The sequence below is a fragment of the Diadema antillarum genome, unplaced genomic scaffold (assembly GCF_040938485.1).
Source record: "Diadema antillarum isolate AM-2024a unplaced genomic scaffold, OU_Dant_1.0 scf00000015, whole genome shotgun sequence".
Lineage (NCBI taxonomy): Eukaryota > Metazoa > Echinodermata > Echinoidea > Diadematoida > Diadematidae > Diadema > Diadema antillarum.
The window spans coordinates 3,584,582-3,609,172 of NW_027270904.1; the positions used below are offsets into that span (position 1 = coordinate 3,584,582).

At 37.7% G+C, this 24,591-nt stretch overlaps 1 protein-coding gene across 4 annotated transcripts; it reads right to left on the reverse strand.

Annotated features, from left to right (window-relative positions):
• Window positions 1-13,195: 13,195 nt before the first annotated feature.
• On the reverse strand, window positions 13,196-24,223 carry LOC139724873 (uncharacterized). Of its 4 annotated transcripts, none has more exons than XM_071636012.1 (8): window positions 24,143-24,223; window positions 22,867-23,079; window positions 22,018-22,101; window positions 21,356-21,487; window positions 19,244-19,375; window positions 18,257-18,505; window positions 16,099-16,164; window positions 13,196-14,570 (listed from the first exon to the last, which is right to left on the reverse strand). In XM_071636012.1, the coding sequence occupies exons 2-8, from the start codon at window positions 23,066-23,068 to the stop codon at window positions 14,194-14,196; spliced, it is 1,242 nt and encodes a 413-aa protein (XP_071492113.1). In that variant the 5' UTR covers window positions 23,069-23,079; window positions 24,143-24,223; the 3' UTR covers window positions 13,196-14,193. The 4 variants fall into 4 exon arrangements, with proteins under 4 accessions (XP_071492113.1, XP_071492107.1, XP_071492100.1 ...); XM_071636006.1 differs by having other exon boundaries at window positions 18,257-18,502; window positions 21,308-21,487; XM_071635999.1 differs by having other exon boundaries at window positions 21,308-21,487.
• Window positions 24,224-24,591: the final 368 nt, after the last annotated feature.

Below are 24,591 nucleotides of genomic sequence, written 5' to 3' on the forward strand. Positions count from 1 at the left end.
AAAGCTAAATAGAATATAAAGACTTCACGGTCATGCGCAGTGTTGATTCCATGTAATCATGATGTATAGATCGGTCTACTGATGGATAACAAATCCTATAACCTGGGTCATTCCATAATATCTATGTCCAGAGAATGCTCGACTCCAAGTAATCATGAATTAAAAAAATGAACCAAAGAACAATTAAAACAAGTAGCTAAAGTGTGTTGAGTGATATAAGTTTGGCTGAGCACATCCATTACATATATGCGGCGCTATACCGGTTCGTTCAAACTTAGCGTTGACGAAAGCGGTATATTAAAGGACAAGTTCATCTTCATTTTGATATACATGCATGCGGATTTAGTGCATGTAGCAATATTAATAGAACACATATCAGAGAGGGTTTGAGGAGAATCGGACAAACCGTTCAAAAGTTATAGATTTTTAAAGTTTCTACCCAGTCAGTGCTGGATTAGATAGAAGTCTGCTACAGCTTGTGATGTCACAATGTGTAGAACGATATAAAAAAAACTCATGAAGAAAAGTTCAACACATTTTCACTTTTCTCGTATAATATAAAGAACACTTGACTTGCCTCTTCTAGAAGGCGGGGGGGGGGGTAGATAATTTTACCCTTAAGCCCTTAACATACGTTAGTATTCATACAAGTCGAGGATATTGTGTACTTTTTCAGAAATAAAATTTTGGGAAATTCTCTTTGTATTTTCCCTATCGTTCTACTCATGACTCATGTGACATCATACACGGTAGTAGTCTTCTCATCCACTGCAAAGGCTGTGCGCAGATACTTTAAAAATTCATAACTTTTGAACGGATTGTCCAATTTCCCTCAAACATTCACTGATGTCATTGATGTGTTCTATTAATATTGTTGTGTTCATTCAATCCACATGTCTATGAATGTGGACTTGTCCTTAAATACATGACAATGGGGCCGCAGAGAAAGTATATGTCGTATTCGACCTCCGATGAGGCTTCAGGGCAAGGAATACGATACACTGTCAGAGACGGAAGGCGTGGTGCCAAGAGGAATGTTACTCTTTACATGATAGTTTTCACTGTAGAATTAAGACAGCACTTGATTTGCATTTTGGAGATTGTTTTATGGAGAAGAGAAAGCAATCATCAAAATCTCTCAACGGTCATTTTCAAACTTATTCCGCTAAAGATGTTATCTTATGGTAAGGTGCTGTGAAGACTATCATAATTATAAAGAATGATATTCTTTATAATTATGATAGTCTTCACTGCAGCATTAAGACGGCGCGTAATTTGCATTTTAGAAATTGTTTTCTCTCTCACCGTTGTTTTATGGAGAAGAGAAACTGATCATCAAACTCCCTCAACGAGAATTTTCAAACTTGTTCTCCTAAAGATGTCATAACGAATGAGATAATAAGAACAAACATTATCTACTCGCTCTGCCACCTCCTCTTCCAGTGCCCGATAGAGACGGTGTGGAGACGCACTATGCCGACGTGTTGCCGACTCAGGAGTACGGTTTGGATGTGATCCTAACAACAGTACGTCAGGGGGAAAATGTGAGTTCAGTTCCACCTAGCTTCTTATCGTCCAATTTGTGCACCTTTAGATTTCTATTTTTTTTTTTTTTCATTTGTAAGGTTTGGCAACTGTGCATCGTGTCGCAAGCTTATTCTTACTGATACAATGCTACATGCAGTGTTGAAATGATAATGAATGGATTCCAACTGGCATGATTATATGCGTAATGTGAATATTATCATACTGCTTGCTATAATGTAATGGAAGGTTTGTTTGTTTGTTTGTTTGTTTGTTTGTTTGTTTGTTTTTAAGCTAATAATATGACATATCGTTGTCGGGCATTTACTGTAAGATGTAAAAGAAAACTTCAAAAAGTTAGTGCGCATATTTGGAGATATTCTTAAACAGTGCTCGATCCCTTGCAAGTTTTGTTACGACATCGCGTCAAAGAGTTTTTCCTTTAAAGAAAATTATAAATGCCAAACTAATTTGAGAATTAACTTTCTTGTCAATATAAATATCACAGTTTCCGTTGTTACTTTTTTTAAAGCCTTGGCAATTTAATTGATACATAATAATTATGATACATCAATTTCTCATCTTCTCTACCCGATTATCGGTTTATCGGAAAGCTCCTGATGTAAGCAATATGTATTTTTCATGGGATTCTATCATTTCTTTCCTACATATACATCCCTGATCAGAACATGGCTCATGCTCCCCGCTATCCAAAAAGAAGAAACGTTGGTTGGTGGGTGATGATGGGAGACAATGCTACTAATCGACTCCTTGCGCTGAAGAAAGTCGAACAAGCCCGCGGCACGGGCAAGATTCGCCTCAGTGTTAAGACTCCAGCTACCGCAGGTTTGAGTTACCTTTTTTTTATCCATCTTATCTGAAAGGTTAGACGTTTACATGAGTAATGTTTACCCGAAATTGTGTTAGAATAGAGAGACACACATACTGAGAGGTGTTAATAGATGTTGAATCATCTCCCTACAATGTTGAACGATAGACGTTATTAACATTGTCCGAGGTAATACTGATGTGCCAACATTGTTAAACACAAGAGCAAGGATTACTTGAAGTGACTTTCTAGCCATCAAACAGAATTCTGTCCAAAGACAATTAATGTTTAAATCTATGGTAAGGCCAGAAGACCAAACTAGCGATGCCTGCACATGCTCCGGGATATTTTCGTTACATGATAATATGCAGCATAGTAACGAAAGTATCCCGGAGCGTGTATATAGGCATTACGCTTTCGAGTTGTCCATCCGTACGTCGATGGTTCCTTCCGGCAGTCCGTGCGGTACAGATCTTGTTTGAGAGATTTACGAGATTAGATTAAACTTGTCATGATACAAATTAAGCCGAAGTGTAATAATGGCATACGACGTATGTATATGCTGATGTATGGTTATGGCGAATTACGTCACGGTCAAAGGGAGTCACAAAACACTCGACGTCTATATGTCATTTTCCAGCCATGCGGCATATTATATGTCCAATGGTAAGATGAGCAGGTACGAAGGGTGAAGATAAACTATGTGTACTATTTAAATGATATGCTATAAAAATAAAGATGAAAGTAAGAGTTGGCCTTACTTTGGCAATATCTATATATGCATGTATATACAATATTTTCTTTTCACCGTATACCTACAGCAAGGAACATGTCTCGTATACATGGTCAGAAAGTAGAAAGATTTAACGATTATGAAGGAAAGAAAAGAAGTAATATTTTCTTCGTATCGATAAGAGGGCGAAAATAATCCTAAAAGTGAAAGGTCAAATTTTGTGAACTTCATCTATTGTCGGGGCACTGTGGCATATAGTGGATATGACTTCTGATTTCCAATTGGAGGATCCGAGTTCGAATCCCGTGAAGTGATTACGTCCTTGGACAAGATGTTTTTACCCACTGTATGTCCCTCTCTACCCAGGTGTAAAATGATGGTTATACCTGACAACGCTAGGGATAATGATAATGGCAGGGCTCTCTGCTAGAGCAGTGTCAACATCCAGAGGCTACCCTGGGTAAAAACAACCATTCTATTGCTATCATGATAGTTATCTGTGTGGAAATGAAGAGCATTACTTGAAGAGTAATATCAAGTACGTTGAGATAAAGAAGAAATCCCAGAGTACTGCTTCCTGAAATCAAATTGAGGATTTAATTGTTTTAAGATGAGTTTAGTATCATATAAGCGAATTTCTGTTCTTATTTGTCAGGTCTCACGGTCTGCCACCTCCTACTAGTTAGCGACTCCTATCTAGGCTTGGACCAGTACTTGTCGGTATGTCTGAATGTGCAAGACCTCACTGGGGATCAACTTTGATAATGGACACTTCTCCTGCCGAGATAGCCAGCGCCAAACAAGGCTCGTTGGTGCCGATGCCCTAGCTGGCTTGACAGTAACGAGGGACGTGATCACTGGCCATTCATTCATTCATTCATTCATTCATTCATTCATTCATTCATTCATTCATTCAATCAATCAATCAATCAATCAATCAATCAATCAATCAATCAATCAATCAATCAATCAATCAATCAATCAATCAACCAAAATAAATCAAGGATATAGATCACGCGGGGCGAAGGGAAGACGGTCTATATAATAGCACCATCAGGCAAACTCGCAGCTCGGCTTGGGGAAAATGTCTCGCCTGCCAAGAAAAGGAACAGATCAAGGGATGATGCCGCTTTCGGAAAGCGGTCCGATTAATTCGAGAAAGTCTTGGGCCACAGTCATGTATATACAAGCTGGATATTTCAGGATGCAGTACACATGCACACAAGATGGTAGACAGCATTCAAAGCAAATGAAACAAGGCAGACGAGGCTGCATCACCAAGACAACGCATCAGAACTTTGACAGGGGGTCTTCCAATCAGGGATTAGAGCGCCACCAAGAATGTCAGGGAGGGGTCAGTCACAGACATGCTACTTGACCCTGATCAATAATCTATAAGAAGAAAAGAATATCATATGCGGTGGCAAATGATAAAAACAGTAAAACGACGCTAATGCGAAAAGAGGCAAAAGTTATTATTTTAGTATTTGAATGAAATGCGATGTTCTTGTGTATGCTTTGATATGCAGCTTTTCAGCGATTGCAGAAAAATTGTGATTTGTGTTAAACATAACGTGGAAGCAAATTATTACGATTACTATCAAATGACATTTTGTCATTGTTTGTACGGTTCTCATGAGTTGAATACTCTCACGTATAGAATACTATCTCTTCATGGGTGATGAAAGATATGACTTGAAGTTATCTCTTTCAACTTTCTTTGCTTCCAGCTTTTCAACACGTTATATAAGTCGTTTGTCATGCATTGTAATTGATGTATTTTGTCTTTATCAAACTGGTTATTTAGTTTTGCCGATTGTGAAGCATGCGTGTGCTTTTGATAATGAATATAGCGTGCGTCAATATAGTAATTAGCACTTGTTTCGCGAGCACGCATTATGTCTGGAAAAGATGTGTCGGTACACTACGCTATATTGTATGTCATGAATCGAATATCACTATAGTTATAGATATACAAGTATATGTAGGCCTAATATATGCAATGTTGACTGGTAAGGTAATGAGAGCGTCATAAGTTTTATGTTTTTATCAGTCTATAACAGGCAAGTTTAGTGAGTGTCGTGCATATCTGTTAACCTCCATATATGTAATGATGTATTGCAGGCAGATATTTAAAGAGGTAGGTGTAAGCACGTGTAAAGACGCATTACTACTGATAATAGCAAGTGTAACGTGAGTGTAACATTAATATACCTCAGTGATTCCATTACACACACTAAGAAGGTCAAGGATAAATGCGCAGTACATATTAGCACATGTATACTGAGTAATATGTCTTCATGTCATGCATACAAAAACATGAATCACTAGCTGAAATGTTTTAATGAATTAATGTGTGATGCGATGGACACTGTGTGGGCTGGATAATGACACAAGTAAGGACTGAAAGGGCATGTCAAGCACTTCTTTGCACCCGCAACTTTCAAGTTAGACTTGTCTGTGACAAGTCGTTTTAGATGTAAGCAACGCATATTGTGCTGAAGACAATTCATGGAGTTGGATGAACGTCGGATCTATTTTTTACTCGCGATCCTGGTCAATGTGCCTGTAGGCCAACTGTCCATCACCATTATGATTTCTTTCCTTTTCTTAACTTGGTGGATGCAATGGTTTTGGCATATAAAAAATGGGATTTCAAGTTGACTGTTGATCTCAAATATAGCTTGCATGGTATGTTTAATATATTTTGTAATCCCGCTGTATACATGCTGGGGGCGCCGTGACATAGTGGACGAGACTCCCGACTCCCAATCGGAGGACCCGAGTTCGATTCCCGCCCAGTGTTTACGTCCTTGGACAAGATGTTTTTTATACCCACTATGTCCTTCTCGACCCAGGTGTATAAATGGGTACCTGGCAACGCTGGGGTAATGATATGGCAGGGCCCTGTGGTAGAGCAGTGGCAACACTGAAGAGGCTACCCTGGGTAAATAAGGCAGTATATTATTATTGTTATTACAACTTAGTTGACGCAATGGCTTTTGCAGCAGAAGTAGGATTTCGTGTTGACTGTTGATCTCAAATGTCTTGCGTGGTATGTTTAATGTATTTTATATACTTGTTTATTTTCTCTCTTTTTTTTTCTCTCTCACATGGATGTTCATCTACTTTTACACTACATTTACTTCTTGTAATAATGTATTTGAAAAAAGAATGATATTGGAAATAAAATCTAAATCAAATTGAACTTAATTGAATTATACATGCAATCTCGCCCTAATGCAGCAAATGTGGCTGATCAAGATGACTGTTTACCGATTATTCATCATGCAATTACTGTATGCTTCGTGATGTATATATTTCGCTTTGAAAGTTGATCTCAAGTATACACGAGTTGTATCTTGTATACACGGTATATTATCTACGCAGAGATCTCAACATGCATATTAAGTATTTCTCATACACAATCTCATGGTAGCAAGTTGTCTGAACATGTTTTATGTAAGGCAATACTGAAAATATGCAATATGTTTCTAGTTGCTTTGAACTGGGAATATGAAAGGAAGAAGCAAATAGCCTTCTAATTGCTATGATAGATTAATTTCTGCAAACGCTGTGGACATCTTCCCACGATGTAGTGGTATAACTGTCTTACACATTACACAAAAAGTTATTTTCAGAGATAGAAACAAAAATATGAATTTTAGCCATTTGATAAAAACACCACGTCGCAAATGTATGATGGATTCCAATGTCATGTTTTGTCACATTTGTAACATGACCATCAATTGCTTACTATAACTATTTTTGTTTTACACTAACTTGTTGTAATTACTAAACAGTTATTGAAATATTGTACATGTATGTGATATTTGAAATGAAAAATGAATTGACTTTAATTGAGTTATGCCACCTTACTCAAATGCACCAAATGTGGCTGGTCACTGAGACTGCTGCCCAACTGACCATCCCGGTTTTTTTTTTTTCATCTACATGTACGTGGATGCCACATATAGAATTATTATTCTGCTTCAGGTACAACTGTAATTTACTGAAAATATTTTCATTCCATCACTATATTTGAAGACTTTTTTCCCTCTATTTATCAAATAGCAAAGATATTATGAAAAATGTATTTCTCCAAACAGTTTTCCCCATGGTTTCTCAAAATACGCGTGAAATAGTTACAAAATATATATTTTTTTTGACTTAAGTTTTCGGTTCCAATACTGCGTGAAAAAAAAAAATCTCTGTATTTTTAAACTATATTTTGATGCTATTTTCAAGCTATTTTTTAGCATGAAAAAAATAGTGAGAAACTGTATTTTCGTGGTCTATTTTCCCATACTTTTAGACTAGTTAATTTCAAGCAGGGACTGGCTGTGTGCAGCAGAAATAAGATATGTTTCCACTCAAGTATTAGAATACATTGTATTAATGTTTTCCACTTGTTCAATCTGGATTTCAATGTTCATACACAATTCACAAATTTCCTCTCAAGTTTTGTTTTTCCAGGTCTGTTTGGCAATGTGTCATTTGATAACCAACATATTACATTTGAATACAGTCAAAGACAGTGTGCATATTGGCATGCACGGTTCAGTAAAATGAGCCTATTGCCAAAGTAAAGTGTGCCTATTGCCAGTGTACACAATATTGCAATGAACTTGTTAATGTCACAGTCAGATAATAAACTAGCAAAGAAAGTATTTTGGTATACATGTACTCCTATCTGTCTTTGAGTTCAGCATGTCATCTTTCGCAAGGCAGAATAAATACGGCCGATCACGTCTTTAGTTATATGTACCTTAAAAAACGTTCTTCATGGTGATATATTTCAGGAATTTGTTGAAGGGACACAAATCAATTAATCTGTGAGAAATCACAAACTGCGGACCATACCCTTTGCAGTTAATAAGCCAGTGTCTCAGCCACTATCTACTACAGTGATTTGCGCTCAAGCCTTCTGTCACAAACCTGAAGTGAATAGAATACGTATTTCATTTGTGTGTGTGTGTGTGTGTGCGTGTGTGTGTGTGTGTGTGTGTGTGTGTAATGTAAGTATGATATCATCGCCTGTTATAAATTAAAACCCAAAGGCCCGAATTCACGAAGGTGGTACAAATGAAACCATACAAACGTAGTTTAAACCATGGACAAAAACCATGGAGCGCCAAGTGTCGCATGGAATATTTCGTTACGAAATCAGTCATTTCGTCGATGAAATAATTATTTTGTAGCGAAATGACAACATTTAGGCCTAGTAAGTAAATGCACATTTCGTCCACGAAATGATAATTTCGTTAACGAAACGGTCATTTTGTCTACGAAATGATCAATTTCGTAACGAGATATTCAGTGCGACACTTGGCGATCCATGGCTTTTGTCCATGGTTTAAACCATGGTTTCATTTGTACCACCTTCGTGAATTCGGGCCAGCGGCTGCTATTTTACACTATAATTGGAACAATGCTTGTGAATCTACCCACTTTTTATTAACTTTTTATTTCAAGAAAATTTATTGTTTAATTTTTATTTACGCTCAAATCTTGAAACGCGATAGCGCCCTTCTGGTTTCAGCTGACGATAATAATATGAGCAACATGATACCATACTTCCCAGAGGAATGTTAGCAAAAATGGAGTGTTCACAGGCTTTCTCACATAAAGACAACCAAAGTGAGTTTGTCTAGAAGAAATTTTGTTTAGAATGAGGATGATACAGGACTGCACAGTCACTGCTGGATGAGGAGACTACTATGCATGATGTCACATGCATACAACAATACAAGGAAAATATAAAGAGAATTTCACAAAATGTATTTGTCTTTAATAAAAAGTACCCATTTCCTTGACTTGTCACTGACATAGGCGCCGGAAGTGGGGGGGGGGGGGGGGGGGGGGCGTCCGCCCCCCCCCCCCCCCCCCCATCCAAAAAGTGGGGGGCAAAACGCATTTTTGCCCCCCAAAAAGCCCCCCCCCCAAAAAAAAAAATAAATAAATAAATAATAAAATAAAATAAAATAAATAAATAAATAAATGATAATAATAAAAATAAATGAATAAACAAAGAAAAGAAAATGAATATGTATATATATGAATACAAGGGAAAAATATGGCTACAAACGGCAGCTTTTGGACTGTAAAATGTCAAAATTTTCAAGCTCGCTCGCTTCGCTCGCTCGCATCCAGCAGTTGAGCCCGGTGCGCCTCCCCCTTAATTTCTAAAGCGAAAAACATAGCTACTGTTGGACTCTAGAATGTCAAAATTTTCAAGCTCGCTCGCTCGCATTGAATCGTTATGCCATTCTCCTAATGTTGCTGACAGTAATTGCCAGTAGTTGCGCCCGATGCCCCCACCCCTTAATTTCCAAAGCGAAAGATAAATATAGCTACAAACGGGAGTTTTGGGACTGTAAAATGTCAAAATTTTCAAGCTCGCTCGCTTCGCTCGCTCGCATTGAATCGTTATGCCACTCTCCTAATGTTGCTGCCAGTAATTGCCAGCAGTTGCGCCCGATGCCCCCCCCCCCTTAATTTCCAAAGCGAAAGGTATGGTTACAAACGGGAGTTTTTGGACTGTAACATGTCAAAATTTTTCAAGCTCGCTCGCTTCGCTCGCTCGCATTGAATCGTTATGCCACTCTCCTAACGTTGCTGCCAATAATTGCCAGCAGTTGCGCCCGATGCCCCCCCCTTAATTTCCAAAGCGAAAGATATAGCTACAAGCGGGATTTTTTTAACTGTAACATGTCAAAATTTTCAAGCTCGCTCGCATTGAATCGTTATGCCATTCTCCTAATGTTGCTGCCAGTAATTGCCAGCAGTTGCGCCCGATGCGCCGCCCCATTAATTTCCAAAGTGAAAGATATAGCTACAAACCCCAGTTTTGGGACTGTAGAATGTCAAAATTTTCAAGCTTGCTCGCTTCGCTCGCATTCAATCGTTACGCCGTTCTCCTAATGTTGCTGCCAATAATTGCCAGCAGTTGCGCCCGATGCGCCCCCATTTATTTCCAAAGCGAAATATATAGCTATACAATTAAAACTCCAGTTTTGGAACTGTAGAATATCAAAATTTTCAAGCTCGCTCGCTTCGCTCGCTCGCATTTTATTGTTATGCCATTCACCTTATGTTGCTGACAGTATATAATTTGTCGATCGTTTCACACCGTCATTCCATAATCCATGTAAGGAAAACTTACAATGTTCCTCAATGACTGCGTTGTTGAATGTATCACATTCCGTAATGTATTGTAGTCCCATTATTGCTCACGCACACACGCACAAGCATACAGACCGTCAAAATTACTTTATGGTTCTCCCATGTTTCCACCCACCGTACGCCACTTTATATATATATATATATATATATATATATATATATATATATATATATATATATATAGATGCGTGTGCGTGTGTGTGTGTGTATGTGTATATTGTGTAACATAAATGTATGGTCTAATCTTGAGCCCCCTCCAATGTTTGCCCCCCCCCCCCCCCAATCCAAAACTGCTTCCGGCGCGCGTGGTCACTGACGTATGTTAAGGGTAATATTATTCCGCCTGCCTTCTGAAAGCGGCAAGTCAAGCATTCTTTTATTATGCGAGAAAAGTGAAAATCTGTTGAATCTTCTCTATGTTAGTAGTCTTCTCATCCAGCAGTAACTGAGCAGAAACTTCAAAAATTCAAAACTTTTGAACGGGTTGTCCAATTTTCCTCAAACTCTCACTGATGTGTTCTACCATTATTGCTGCATTCACTCAATCCACATGTCTATGAAGGTGAACTTGTCCTTTAAGAAATAAGTTTGTATCCACAGCTGTAGGTGGAGACTTAATTGAAATCACCTCTAAATTTATACCATGTATTTCTTGGCAGATTAACACAAAACACACTTTAAGGGATGGTACAGTTTCGGTTGAGATTGGGCTACAGGTTTCCAACGTTTTTTAATAATGATTGTTTTTTTTCTTTTTTTTCGGTAATGAGAAATCTCGATATGGAAGAGCAAATAATTCTGAGAGGAATTCAAAGTTTATTTGATGAAAATTGGTTCTGAAATGACTGAGATATCCAAAGCAAAGCAATCCTAATAAAAGGTGGGACCTACCTTTCATTAAAGGACAAGTCCACCTTCATATACATAAGGATTGAGAGAATGCAGCAATATTAGTGGAACACATCAGTGAAAGTTTGAGGAAAATTGGACAATCCGTTCAAAAGTTACGAATATTTTAAGTATCTGCGCAGTCACTGCTGGAAGAGAAGACTACTACAGTGTATGATGTCACATGCGTACAACTATATAAGGAAAATAAAAAGAGAATTTCACAAAACTTTACTTTTTGAATAAAGTGCACATTTCTTCGACTTGCTACTGACGTATGTTAAGGGTAATATTATTCCCCCTGCCTTCTGAAAGAGAGAAATCGAGAGTTCTTTCGTTATGCGACAAAAATTGAAATATATTGAATTTTCTTTATTCTTTCTTTATATCTTTGTACTCATGTGACATCACAAGCTATAGTAGTCTTTTCATCCAGCCGTGACGGAGAAGAAACTTCAAAAATTCATAACTTTTTAACGGATTGTCCGATTTTGCTCAAACTCTCACTGATGTGTTCTACCATTATTGCTGCATTCACTCAACCCCCATGTCTATGAAGGTGAACTTGTCCTTTAAGGTTGCTTTTACTTTGTACAACTGTATTCGGACATCTCTGCCATTTCAAAACCGATTTTTGTCAAATAAACTTTGAATTCCTCTTTATAGAATTGTATGCTTTTTAAACATTTCATAAAGTGGTTTCTAAGTACATGTATCTTGAAAAAAAGTTAAAGGCTGAATCCTCATGTCAACCAATACATCCCTTTAACCTATCTTTTTTTTTCTCTCTCTCTTTTTTTTTTTGTGGGATAGAGCCAGAAAGAGAAATGGTTACTACATATTGTGACTCTTGAGATCATGAAATAATTTCATTTGACCAGGTCCCTGATTCATCAAGTCTTTTTACAATTGCAAAAAATTTTGGCTGCTTCATAATGTTCGTGCGTCAGGTCACACCTCACAAAATGTTGGAGAAGTAATGATGAAGAATTATTACAGCACCATGTAAAACATCTGAAACACAACACATCTACAGTAAGCTCTGGACTTTATTTCGACCCATTTTACATTGAAGCATGACATGCAACATATTACACGACTGGACAAGACAAAAAAGATCTGAAAAAGTTCTTTTGACAACACTGGCATTTATTGAGGGCATTCAGATTCAGATTTTGGTATTAAGGCTACTTCATTCATTTCTGAGATGTAATACATCAAGAGATCAGGTGGTTTACATTAAAAACAAAAAAGAGCTCAGTGGAAAGAATGAATACAAAAGTAGGTAAAACAATTACACGCACAGAGGATGAGGATGCTCAGCAGCCAGTTCCTCCCAAAAGAAAAAGATGCAGTCTAGTTTTAGGTTAATCTTCATAATCTTCAATATAAGCTATCAAACTGATCAATGAATGGCTATTACAGTATAACCATTACTTTGTACATATACTAGCAGTTTGTAAAACCATCAGGCTGCTACATGTACATTGTATATAAAAACAGATGTTTCTTTGATATTGTTTGTTTGTTGATGGCTTTGTGATCCCTTGTGTTGAAGGGTTATGTCATCGGATGAGAACCAGAAGGCCGTTAAAGCAAATTTGGGGGTACTGAATTAGTGGTATCATATTGTAAAGCATGATCTCCTCTACATCATTGTATCAATTTAAATCATTTTCATTTTCAGTAAAATGTTAAAAATTAAAACCAGAAGGCAACTATTTTGCCTGATATTTGGATCAATGCATATAAATCTCCCCAGTTTGATTTAAATTGAAATGTTCATTTCATGTGATCTGATTGTTTCAATTTTATTAAAGCTGAAATCTTAGAACCAGACAGCACCCTTCTGGCTCTCAGCCAATGATATAAGGTAGAATATGTAAATGCAAGAATGTCACAGAAATATCTGGCTCTCTTCCACCTGCTACAGATATTCTCATAACATGATAATTATGGTTATGATGATGATGATGGTGATGATAATAACAATAATAATAATAATAATAATAGTGGTAATGATGATGATAATGATAATAATAATAATAGTAATGATAATGATAATAATAATAATAATAATCAATGATACTGAGAATTAGTTAATTCCTTAGGAGGACAGTGCACATGACATACGAAGAATGCTGATATGCAAAGTCTGAAAATGCACATTTTGGCAGGTCTTCATTTTACACCTTGTCATCAAAACATCTATTTTCACAGTATGTATTACGCTGTACTGGCACCATGCTGTGTGCAAGTCTTTTATTCAGAATTTAGCCTCAATATGATGTTCGAAATTCTGTGTGGGTATCTTACACTACGATGGAAAATGGAAAAGAAACATTATCACTCGGACACAAAATGGATCTTTTCGCATTTGTGGCTGAAAAGTCAAATGTTAGTTCCTTTTGCCCTTTTAAATACTTTTTTTTTCTCCTTTTGCTACTGTCCATGGTTTGAAAAGAATTTCTTCTTTTGTAGCAAAAGCGTTGAAAGAAAAGTTGGGTACACCTACATTTATTTCAGCCGCCTCCTTCCTGTTTCAAAGATCTACGTTGTATCTTGCTTGTTTCACTCATATTATGCACATATTGTACTAGAACTAAAAGGCAGTATCTTTGCTATATTTGCACTGTACAATAATGGGTTGCCTACACTCTACAGTTTGTAATCTACAGCGAAGCATTCTGTTGCTGTTTTTGTTGGTATTGTCTCATCTATGAGGGTGCTAGAGAACATCTACACACATCGCTACATAATGTAGCCACAGGCTTTCCTTAACAATTGTGGCATCTTCTCTACAGCTATGAAATCATTACAATATTGCAATAACCATCGATCAGTCTTATCCAGAAATCAATCAATTCTGTTTGACCTTTTCATGATTACATTAATCTTCAGCAAATTCATCAAATGCTGTTCAGAATTGGTGCAAATGTACAAATGTTTAACTTCTCACATTTTGGAGACATCTTTAGATATGGAAATATACGTTTCTATTTATATTTATGTATAGACTAGGCTGAAGAGTGCTTCATTTATAGCCCACACCCGGTTGCTGATATGCCCCCGGCCTGCCGTAGGGGGTGTTCCTTGCGTACGGGTTGCCCGGCATTCCTGGAGCTGGCATTCCCGGAGCAGCACCGGCCCCGGCCGTGTATGGCTGCTGTTGCTGTTGCTGTGGTTGGTACCCACTATACGGTGTCTGCTGTTGTGGGTTGTAGGCAGGCTGTTGCTGCTGTTGCTGTTGCTGTTGTGGCTGTCCCTGCTGCTGGGCTTGAGAGTGTGGAGGGTAGTAGCCACCAGCCTGTGGTTGTTGCTGTTGCTGCTGCTGCGGTGTAACGTATGGTGAGGGTGCCTGGCCGTATGCTTGAGATGCTGATGGCTGTTGCTGTGGTTGTGGCATGTTGCCTAAAATAAGTACAAAAATAAATGAAAATAAATGTGGCAGCATAAGTAAAAGAAGTTTGTGTGTATCAGCTCTTTTGATGGATCAATACTTCCTTCAAGCCTGTGGCAATTTCTGCAAGCTTTAATAACCAGGTTGAAGTCATCGTATGATAAAGTTATTGTTTTTTTGTTTTTTTTAACGACAATATCTATACAGGCTGTGTCAACAATTTTGATAATGACTGCAACAAATATACCAGTACGCTAGACTGGGCATTGACAGAAAGCAATCAAACACACTGTGAGGTAACTGTCTTGACATAAAACATACATGATATTAACACTTCAATGGGGAATGATACCCATAAATATATGTGGATCGAGTGAATGCAGCAATATTAGTAGAACACATAGCAGCAAAGTTTGAGGAAAGTTGAGCATTCCATTAAAAAGTTATGAATCTTTAAATTTTCAACACATTTTACTAGCATAATGAAAGAGCACTTGACTTTACAGAAAGCAGGGGGAGTAAATTAACATATGTCAGTTGCAAGTAGTGGGAATGCGCACTTTTCATGAAAAAATGACATTTTGTGGAATTCTCATTACATTTTCTTTAATACATTGTGGTCCTGTAAAGATATTATAAACCGTTGTTGTCTTCTCACCCAGTGATGGCGGCACAAACAATTTAAAGATTCGTAACTTTTTAATGGATTTTCCTCAACCTTCACTGAGTGCTAGGCGCCCTACAAGTACTGTATGCATCTAGAAATTGAGCAACTGGAAGCTGCATTGATGACAAAGTTTGAGAGACAATAATCATTCAGAAAAGAAGAAAACAATCCCTAATAAATAATCAACCAAAAACACATGCAACAAGATCAGTACATCCTGTTTCTTTAACTGTTGTCTCCTTATGGCTGCATGGGATAAAGCATTCCCCTGGTTTGTAGAAATGAAAGTGTGTATCTGACTAAAGACCATAAAAGTGTGATTACAACTCTGACTAAAGAGGGAACAAGATATCCTATGATTTAATGTCAATTCTGCCAGATTTTATTCAAAGGTCCTGTTTACCATTGGGAGCAGCAATTAAAAATATTTGAAATATCACACTTGATGCATGTGTGTAGGTCAGTTGCATCACAAAACATCCTAACATATATAAAAAAAAAAAACTTTAATAAAGTCTAAAATATATGGAGATATCGCTCTTTTTCTCAATAAACCATAACTGGAGACGGTTTAGTCTGGAAACATTTTTATTATAACTATTGTTCCCATTGTGCATATTTAACAAAACTTAACATTGATAATACTGATTCAAATGTTTACATTGGTTGTTCCTATCCGTAACTCACATTTTAGAGCTATTTTGAAGCACTAAAGCTGGGTTTTTGTTTCACCGGCAAATGGTAAATTATTCCTTTTCCTATTTTTTGATTCATTGTCAGCTTTTACAAATAATCAGACAGGAGATGCTTCAGTCTATAGTATATGTGTGCCAAGTGCTAGAAAGAGCTTTATGAAGTGCTGAAGGAGGTACCTTGAGGGTAACCCATGGAGGCTGCTCCGTAGGGCCCAGGGGTGGCAGATTGGCTGGTCGGGATGGCTGAGGGGTGTGTGGGAGAGACAGGAATCACAAGGCATGCATCACAGTGAGAAACACAAGTCTCCACAAATTAAGGGGCGTGTGGGGCATGCGGGGAAGGTAATGAGGTTAGAAACACCGCCAGCATATACTGCACACAACATGACTTCTACTTTCACAAACATAACATTTCGTGGAACGGGACTTGTATTAAAGACAATTTTGTGATTAGGGAGATACAAGATTGAAGACCAGAGTCAATGAACTGATGAGCAAGTATTCATCCTTTTTAAGGAATCAATGTTAGGGGTATCTTCCTTCTTTGCAGATGTAATACATTGCAATCAATGTGACAAGAGCCAAGATATTGGTTTGCTGATTTTGTGAATATCCATTGACTCATAGAATTTGCGATATTTAAATGTGCTGTACACAGAATGCCAGGTTCTTCTTGTTTTCAACTTGCTCAAAATCCACACCGTTTTTATTTTCCTTCTTCTTTTTTCCTTGAATAATAACAATCTGGGGGACTTCATTTACCTGGTAGCTGAAAAGCTATTGCTATTACAGGGCCCTGTTTCATAAAGCTGTTCGGAAAGTTACGAACAACTTACGAGCGACCGGTGATCAGTTCTGATGTGCTATACTTAACAGAATTTCCATAATTCAGCACAAGAACTGATCACCAGTCGCTCGTAAGTTGTTCATAACTTTACGAACAGCTTTATGCAACACCCCCCAGGCACCATAATAATGTAGTTGTTATGGTAACTTCAGCAATAATAGCTTAGCACAGAATGAGAAAAAGAAAAATTTCAGTCTGCATTTGTATGCACAGTCATAAATAGAAAAATGAAATAATGACTTGAAAAAATTGCCCCCTGATTGAAAAACTGAGTATATCCGTTTGAATTTGAGTACTTTCCAACCTCACTTTGTATTTGTGCATTTTTAAACAAAATGTCAATTCTGTGAATAATCTATAATACTAATTCTTTATCTTTTTAACAAGAAAATCACCATTCCCAGCACATTTTGACAGAGAAAAATCCTGAAACCTTTGCTCCAGATAGTCCAAGAAATATTATACAATTATGCACAGTGAAACTGATCTTTGCAAAAAATTTATTCATGCTCTACAGATCAGAAGGCAATATTGTAAAAGGTAGCAGCAACCACCTTTTTGAATAGATAAAAGCAAAAATTAGGTAAAGGGCGGCAACAGGAAAACTTTGTAATTTTACAATGCAATCATCATGCAATATACCGGTAGTTGTCTTAAATCTTGTATTTTCATTTATTTTCTTAATCAAAATGCCACAAAGGTATTAAAAGTGACAGACTAAGGTTTATGTGCTTAATTTGCATTCACTCTGAATTCATTATAAATTCATTCACAGATAGCACAAGCCTTGCACTTGCCTATATTTCATAATGGGAAAACAAAGACCCCTGGGGGGTATTTCATGAAGGAACTTGTCGGATAAAATGTCAAACAAGTCAATTATATCCGACAAGTTCAGAGAAATCAGCCAATCAGACTAAAGAATTTCTCAAATCTTGTCGGATATAATTGACTTGTCAGATATTTTATTCGACAAGTTCCTTCATGAAATGCCCCCCAGTTTATAAAATTACCGTTATGCCACTTAATACATCTTCTAGTCAGGCAAGCAATTAAGTTGGTTCCTCTGTGCTAATAGGCAAAGCCCTGCCTTTTGAACTTCGACAAAATGATCATTCTTAATACACCAACTTGTATATTTCACAAGTATAATAATTTGTGAATTGGGACTTGTGCGATAATTTTGCAAGTGGTATATACAATGAGGAATAAGTATCATCCCTTTACAAGGAAGACAGATACCAGTTTCCCACATTTGAGATGAAATACACAACAATAATGTTATCATGCATCATCAATTAGTGCAGATCATTGGCTTGCGAAATTCATGAAAAATAAAAAACACTTCAAAATATACTGTGCTTAGAGTACATGGGAATTTAAACAGCAGTGGGTCACACTTGACAACATTTAGTAACAGCCCAATTCATGCAGCAGACGGCCTTGTGAGGGTATTATTATGCCACTGAAAGTGTGAGAGAGACTTACGTGCATAAGGCTGCTGCTGTTGCTGCTGCTGTGGGGATGGGGCACCCGGCTGCTGGCCAGGGTGGGGCTGATGGGCGGGGGACATACCCTGCACCCCACCAGGGGCACCAGGCTGGGCCTGAGGGGCACCAGGCTGGTTGGCAGGGGGCTGCTGGGGTCTCGTCTGCTGCTGCTGCTGCTGCTGCTGGCTGAGATTTGAGCTTCGGCTGGACACGCTGTCTGCCGGCGACGCTGGTCGATCGGCTGCTTCTTTATCCAAGGAAAAACAAAACAAAACATTCATATCATACTAGAGTAAAATCACATTCTGTCTGACACATCTCTACCTACCACATGTTATTCCAATGGAGCAACATATCTTGGAAGCACTGGAAAAACTAACTGAACAACCTAACAAAGAAATGCGTGGCTTGTTAAGCATCAAACCAGTACGTGTACAACTCACATCCTTTCCAGAAGACATGGTGCCCTTAGAATTTTCTGGGATTCTGTGCTAACTTGTGCCTACACAGAACAACAGACTCCTTGCATAAAACCATTAACAGCAAATCCTTAAGACTGGTGATACGACTAAACAAGCCACTAAAATGTATCTGTGGCTGAGCACTGACAGTATTGCCAATACATTTGTATAATCATAATGCTCCACTAAAAAGGCTCTGGGTGTGTAGGGAGCAAGGACTGGCATTATTAAACCAGTCAAAATCCTTGGAAATGCCCAGATATTTCCTTCTATGTTGCGTTATTGGTCAGGAGCAGTGCCGATCCTAAATTTTTATTTTTTTTTAAATTTTTATATGCACTGGCAGCTTTTAAGAAAGATGGAAACAATCGTAAACAAACAACTGACACTTTTTGTGATACATGTAACTTCTTCCGACATGTATCAGTAATTTGTCTGCACTTTGCTACATCCACATACATGCATGCTTGAAACATTCCATTTAAGTGTTGCAGAGGTGGTGGCCAGGTAGTTCATCATCTTACCATCTTTGTCAATTCCAAAACTGCTCATGACAGCTGGGTTTGCAGCCGGCTGCTTGTAAGGATCAAACATGGCCGTCTGGGCAGAATTCACAGCTGGTTTCACTTCTGCTGGTTCTTCAGGGGCATTTTCTCCTGCAACAAAGGTCACAAGATAATTACTATCTCTATATAAAATCTACAGCTCTGACTACATAGGATACAACTTCTTTAGATTCACATGAAAGAAGTCAGGTCAGACTCATTTGCAAACCAGTCCAATCAACTGTGACCTAAGACCCTCTTCCAGCAATCTTCCAGCAATTTTAAAAACATGCATCCACCACAACAACGAGAATGAATTAAAACAAAGTGACATGCAATAGAAGTTTTAAACCAAGAACCATATGTCACAACAATGATTTTCTGCAAAAACACTCACTTTAAGTAGCTAAGGTCAAATTCCTTCTACTCTAAAAACTTAATTCAAAAATAATTCATAACGGAAGAGAGATTCCTTACTATATGAATGGCAGATACATTGTCCATCTAGAAATTCTGTGATTAAAGCCTTTCAAAATGTTGACATTTCATATCCACTTCCAGGATCTGCCAATTTTCTCCAAAACCTAGCTTTTATTTACACAGATATGCATAACAACGGTAGATGCTACTTCACAACATGGAAAGGTCTACATCATGAGTTAATACAGATGATATTAAACTGGCATGGATTGGGAGTAAACACAAAGAATGAGCCATTCAAATGATTTGAGTCAAGGGACTTATAACATCCCCAAGAAAACATTTGAAACCCTGAGATTTGAATAGCATATGTTTATTTTGTGTAGTCCGAATAAAGTGATCATCTGTTTTATTATGTGGGTTAGTTGAAGTACATGTACCTTAAGAGCATTGCCACACATATACCTCCAATCAGAATTTTCTGTGATAGCCGTTTTGCAGCATCATCAATGAGCCGCTAAATACATAACATGCAGCTTTGGTGGATTTTCATCTCATGCAATTGGTGCTTTTACACCCAAAAACAGAGTTTGTTGATTTTAGCACATACTGATTCTCTCGTTTGCCACTTATTGACACAAAAATGTTCTACCATGGAAGAACAATGCCAAGAATTTTCTGCCAATATATTCGTGTTTATCCAATAGTTGGCTGGTACAATGTTTTTGACTACCGTACCCTACACAATATACATTAAAAAAAAACAAAAAACATTGGTACAATAATCAACATCCATATTAAAGCTTAAAAGCATGATTTAGATGAGCTAATTTGCGGTAAGTAGGACATGCACTTATATATCGGGGTTTTACTTCTAGTAATCAATAAAAGGCATTGACACTATTTAAGTTTCTTGACACCTTAGCATTAGAGTCAATAAAACATAATTTGGAAAGTTAGTTGGTCTGTTAATACTAGTAGAAAGAGAATGTAATTTGATGAAGTGATGTATTACTTACAAATATCAAACGACAGATAACATCTCCTAAGTCAAATCCTAAGGGATCAGAGAAGAATCCTTCAGCTTATGGATTTCGACTTTACACAATGGAATTCACGCATGTCTATCCATCCAGGGTAAAATTATTGTTGATTGACAAACTGACTGGCTGATTGATTTGATCAATCTTATTTCTGCATTCCTGTTTCATACAAGAATATAACACAGAGTCAACTGAACAAGGTCATTGCTTAATATTTAAATCTAATAGTGTTCTTCGGCTAAACAAATTTCTGACTTGTGCCAAGTCGACTTAGGTGAGGTTGACTGTGCTACAAATACCATGCGTACACCAATAGATGACTTTCAACATTAATATTTAGCATCTTGTAAATGTGCTTAATGGATCATCAAATGTATCATGATAGAAAGTAAAGTGTGAGTATCACATTCACATGATGCAATGAATTACACCTTTGATGCATTAAAGGCAATTAAAGTCACCACAAGAAAAGCAACCTGTAGGACTACATTAGCTCAGGCGTTGTCTTTCATGCTGTGAGCTGCAGGCAAACTCGGTGTAAGCATGACGAGGTCTCACAAGGAGCGGAAAAAAAAAATACCTTTGGTTCTGCTCTTCGGATTGACCTTTGACCTGTCTAGGTGTTTACCTTCAGGTTTCTCATAAGCAGTGGGTGGCTCTAGTGAGTCCAGGAGGTGGTTGACCTGGTTTCTGATCGTTTGCAGCTCTTTTCTTAGATTCTTAATCTGGTCACCCTCTATCGGACGAGGCTGCCCATTTACTGAAGAGGAGGGGAAGAAGCAAAATGAGGTCAGGTAGGAGTTAGCATTATGATTTTATGACATAAAAAAGAGAGAGAGAGAGAGAGAGAACCATGGGTCTAGCATTTACCTGAGCACTGCGTTCATGGTACTCCACCTGATGACAATGTATCTAAAAAATCTTGAAATTTGGGGTTCGCTGAAAGCCCCACATCTTATTTCTACCCAGCTAAGAGACAGTCCTGCGCTAGTGGTTCCTTCAAAGTCTGATTAAAATTTACAAATTTGGGGTAATTAGGTGCCCACCAAAGGGCTACAGCCATCAATGCCATGCTGGTACCAACTTTGACATATTTACCTTAGGACGATTGTTGCCATGTTTGGTAAAATGTCAACTTTAATTAACACGAAAATGTTTTTAAAAAAAGGGACAATGTAAAAAGAGACAAATCAAACAGACACTTTCAAATCAAAACATCTCCAACAAAATACATCTTCATATCGAAAATAGTGATAATTAGAATCTTGTATAGAACGAATAAAAACTTACCGAATAATGTGATTTTCAAAATACGGCTACACTGGATTGCAAAGGACAGATCTGTGCTGTCAAATATAGTAATAAGATCTCCATCTGGACAGGAGAGAACACATCAGAGAAAGAATGAAAGAGAATAATGATCAGACAGACAGACAGGCAGACAAACAGACAGACACAGAGAAAGATGCAAATGATTAGACAGTATGACACGCACTGTGGCATAAACCTGTCATTAGTACGTAACTACCACTCTTTCATAAACTTTTTTTTTCTTTGACTAAACATTGATTGATACTGTAAAACACGATATATATTCGCGAATTGGAGGCGACGACCTTTTTTGCCCCATGAAATTTTCATGAACTGCCACTGGCATTGGCATTCAATGCATACAGTGTACGCAAGAACTTTTGAGTGCATTCTAATTTTGCAAATCTTGGCGCTCGCGAAATTCGCGAAATTAAAATGCATGTGAACATTCCTCGTTTTACAGTATCACAGAATAACATCATGAATTACATCAATAGAACAAGAATTTAAGAGCACATAACGGTGTATACACATTTTTTACTTTTTGCAAGAACATGACATACTGTTGGAAGAATATTCATGTACATGCAAATACTGCGAAAGAAAAACAAAATGTACTGTAGAACAAAATTGTTCACTTTATTATTTTTTTTTAATGGAATGATACTCTTCTGTTTTAGACCCTCTTGAAAGCCATCACTTTGAAACCGTCTCATAAACGATCAACTGTATGGTCTACATTATGCTGCCATCAGTAGCAATACCACTATGAGCAAACTCAAGCATGTCTGCTTTGCTAAGTTTTTATGAAAGCTGCTGGAGTCGTACCCTCATCCTTGTATTTGATGACAACCTCATCGCTGGGGTTGAGCTTCCCGCGGTAGACTCTCTGCATCATAAGGACCAGCTCATCATACGTGATGTCCTCATTGTGGATGGGTATTCTCCGGATGTCGTCACCAAGCTGGGCTTTGATAATGAGCTTGTTGCTGAGGTCGATCTGAGGAAAACTTCCACTGGGACCTTCCATGATCTTTTCTCCTTTACCCGTGAAGGTGTTTGAGGAAGAAACATATTGCCATGCAAATGTGTGAAAAAAAAAAATCTTACACAAACCACAAACTTACATCTATGTAGGTAATTTCAAGGTGATGTGTCAGAAGCTTTACTGCCACAAAGTTTACAAACTCTTAAGATACATTGTATATCTTAAGATAAATGTATATCTTACAGCGTACAAAATGTATATAAATGGTTGCAAGTTCACACTGTGATTTTTTGTTACACACATGCCCACTCTCCATGATGAGAAGAAGAAAAAAAAATTCTATCTACTTGTTTTTATTAAAACTCGATTTTTGTCAAAACAAATAGACCTAGATCTAGTCATCCAGATAGATTTTTTTTTTCTTCTTTTCATCATGGAGAGTGGACATGTGTGTGTTAAGAAAAAATCACAAAAAAATTAACATAGATTCTAAGATAATATTCACAGTGCGAACTTGCGACCATTTATTTATGAATGATATATCAGATGTGAGATGGACGAGAAGCGAAGAGGAGGCCTCACGAGCACTGCGAGGAGGGAGCCTCTTGAGTACCCGAGAGGTGCTCATGAGGGGAGAGTGCCCTGTGAGACGGAGCCCCCCCCCCCCCCTCATCACTCATGAGCGGATTTCCCGGACTGAGCGTAGTGGCTCTGCCTAGCACTAATTTACAATAAATGTAATCATAAAAGATTAAAACTAAGAAGCCATGGTATGGTAGGTACATTGTAACTAGATCTACATTTTGGATAGAACCTCAGGCCCATGGCCCAGTCCCCACAATCTAATAACCATCTGGCTATTAAATTCACAGGCAACACACATTTTCATATTTTCACAATCCCATTACATCAGCAAACCTAACATATGGGACTGAACAATGTCGGATTAAGCTGAACATGGCACCTGTGCGATGTCAAGACTGCGACTCGACTCTCTACTCTGGACTCTTGTTGTTCTAATTCTATACACCATTTTCTTTAAATAAACTGTAGGAGAGGTAATCAATTAATACAATTGTCGCACTGCATACGCAGAAACAAATCAAAGTAACTTACCAGAAGAACAAGTAGAGAGGACTAACCAGCTAGCGGAACCACAGGACAAGTGCAGCTCCACCTTGATTCGGGCGACGTGTAATATCATATCACATACATTGTACGTATACGCGGTAATAATAGACCGTCACGTCAGGTTCAGAGGGGTGAGAAAAGGAATACTGAGCGTTTGATTACTCAGTATGGTGTAGTTGAAAAGCAAATTCATTCTATATTTTCGAACTCATTATCGATTGCCTGATTCATTTTCTCACAAAGAAGTCCAATACTATGAAGAGTTAAATTTGTGTATTTCCACGTCATCATCACGTTTTGTTCTTATCTCTTTTTTCTTTTTCTTTTTTTTTGGGATAAATTTTGGCGAGCGAGTGCAGCGAGCGAGCCGAAAATTTTTGTATTTCAGCTTACAAAACATGGAATTCTTGTCAGTTTTTGCTTATTAAATCTTA

Bases quoted from the DNA above. Each gene is read 5' to 3' on its own strand.
- LOC139724873 (XM_071635999.1), bottom strand. From the start codon at position 23,068: ATGGAAGGTCCCAGTGGAAGTTTTCCTCAGATCGACCTCAGCAACAAG. The intron at 22,102-22,866 runs GTACGACTCCAG...TCTCCTGTCCAG, and splicing joins CATCAAATACAAGGATGAGG to ATGGAGATCTTATTACTATA. The intron at 19,376-21,307 runs GTATTTTTTTTT...CCTTTGTTGCAG, and splicing joins TCCGAAGAGCAGAACCAAAG to GAGAAAATGCCCCTGAAGAA.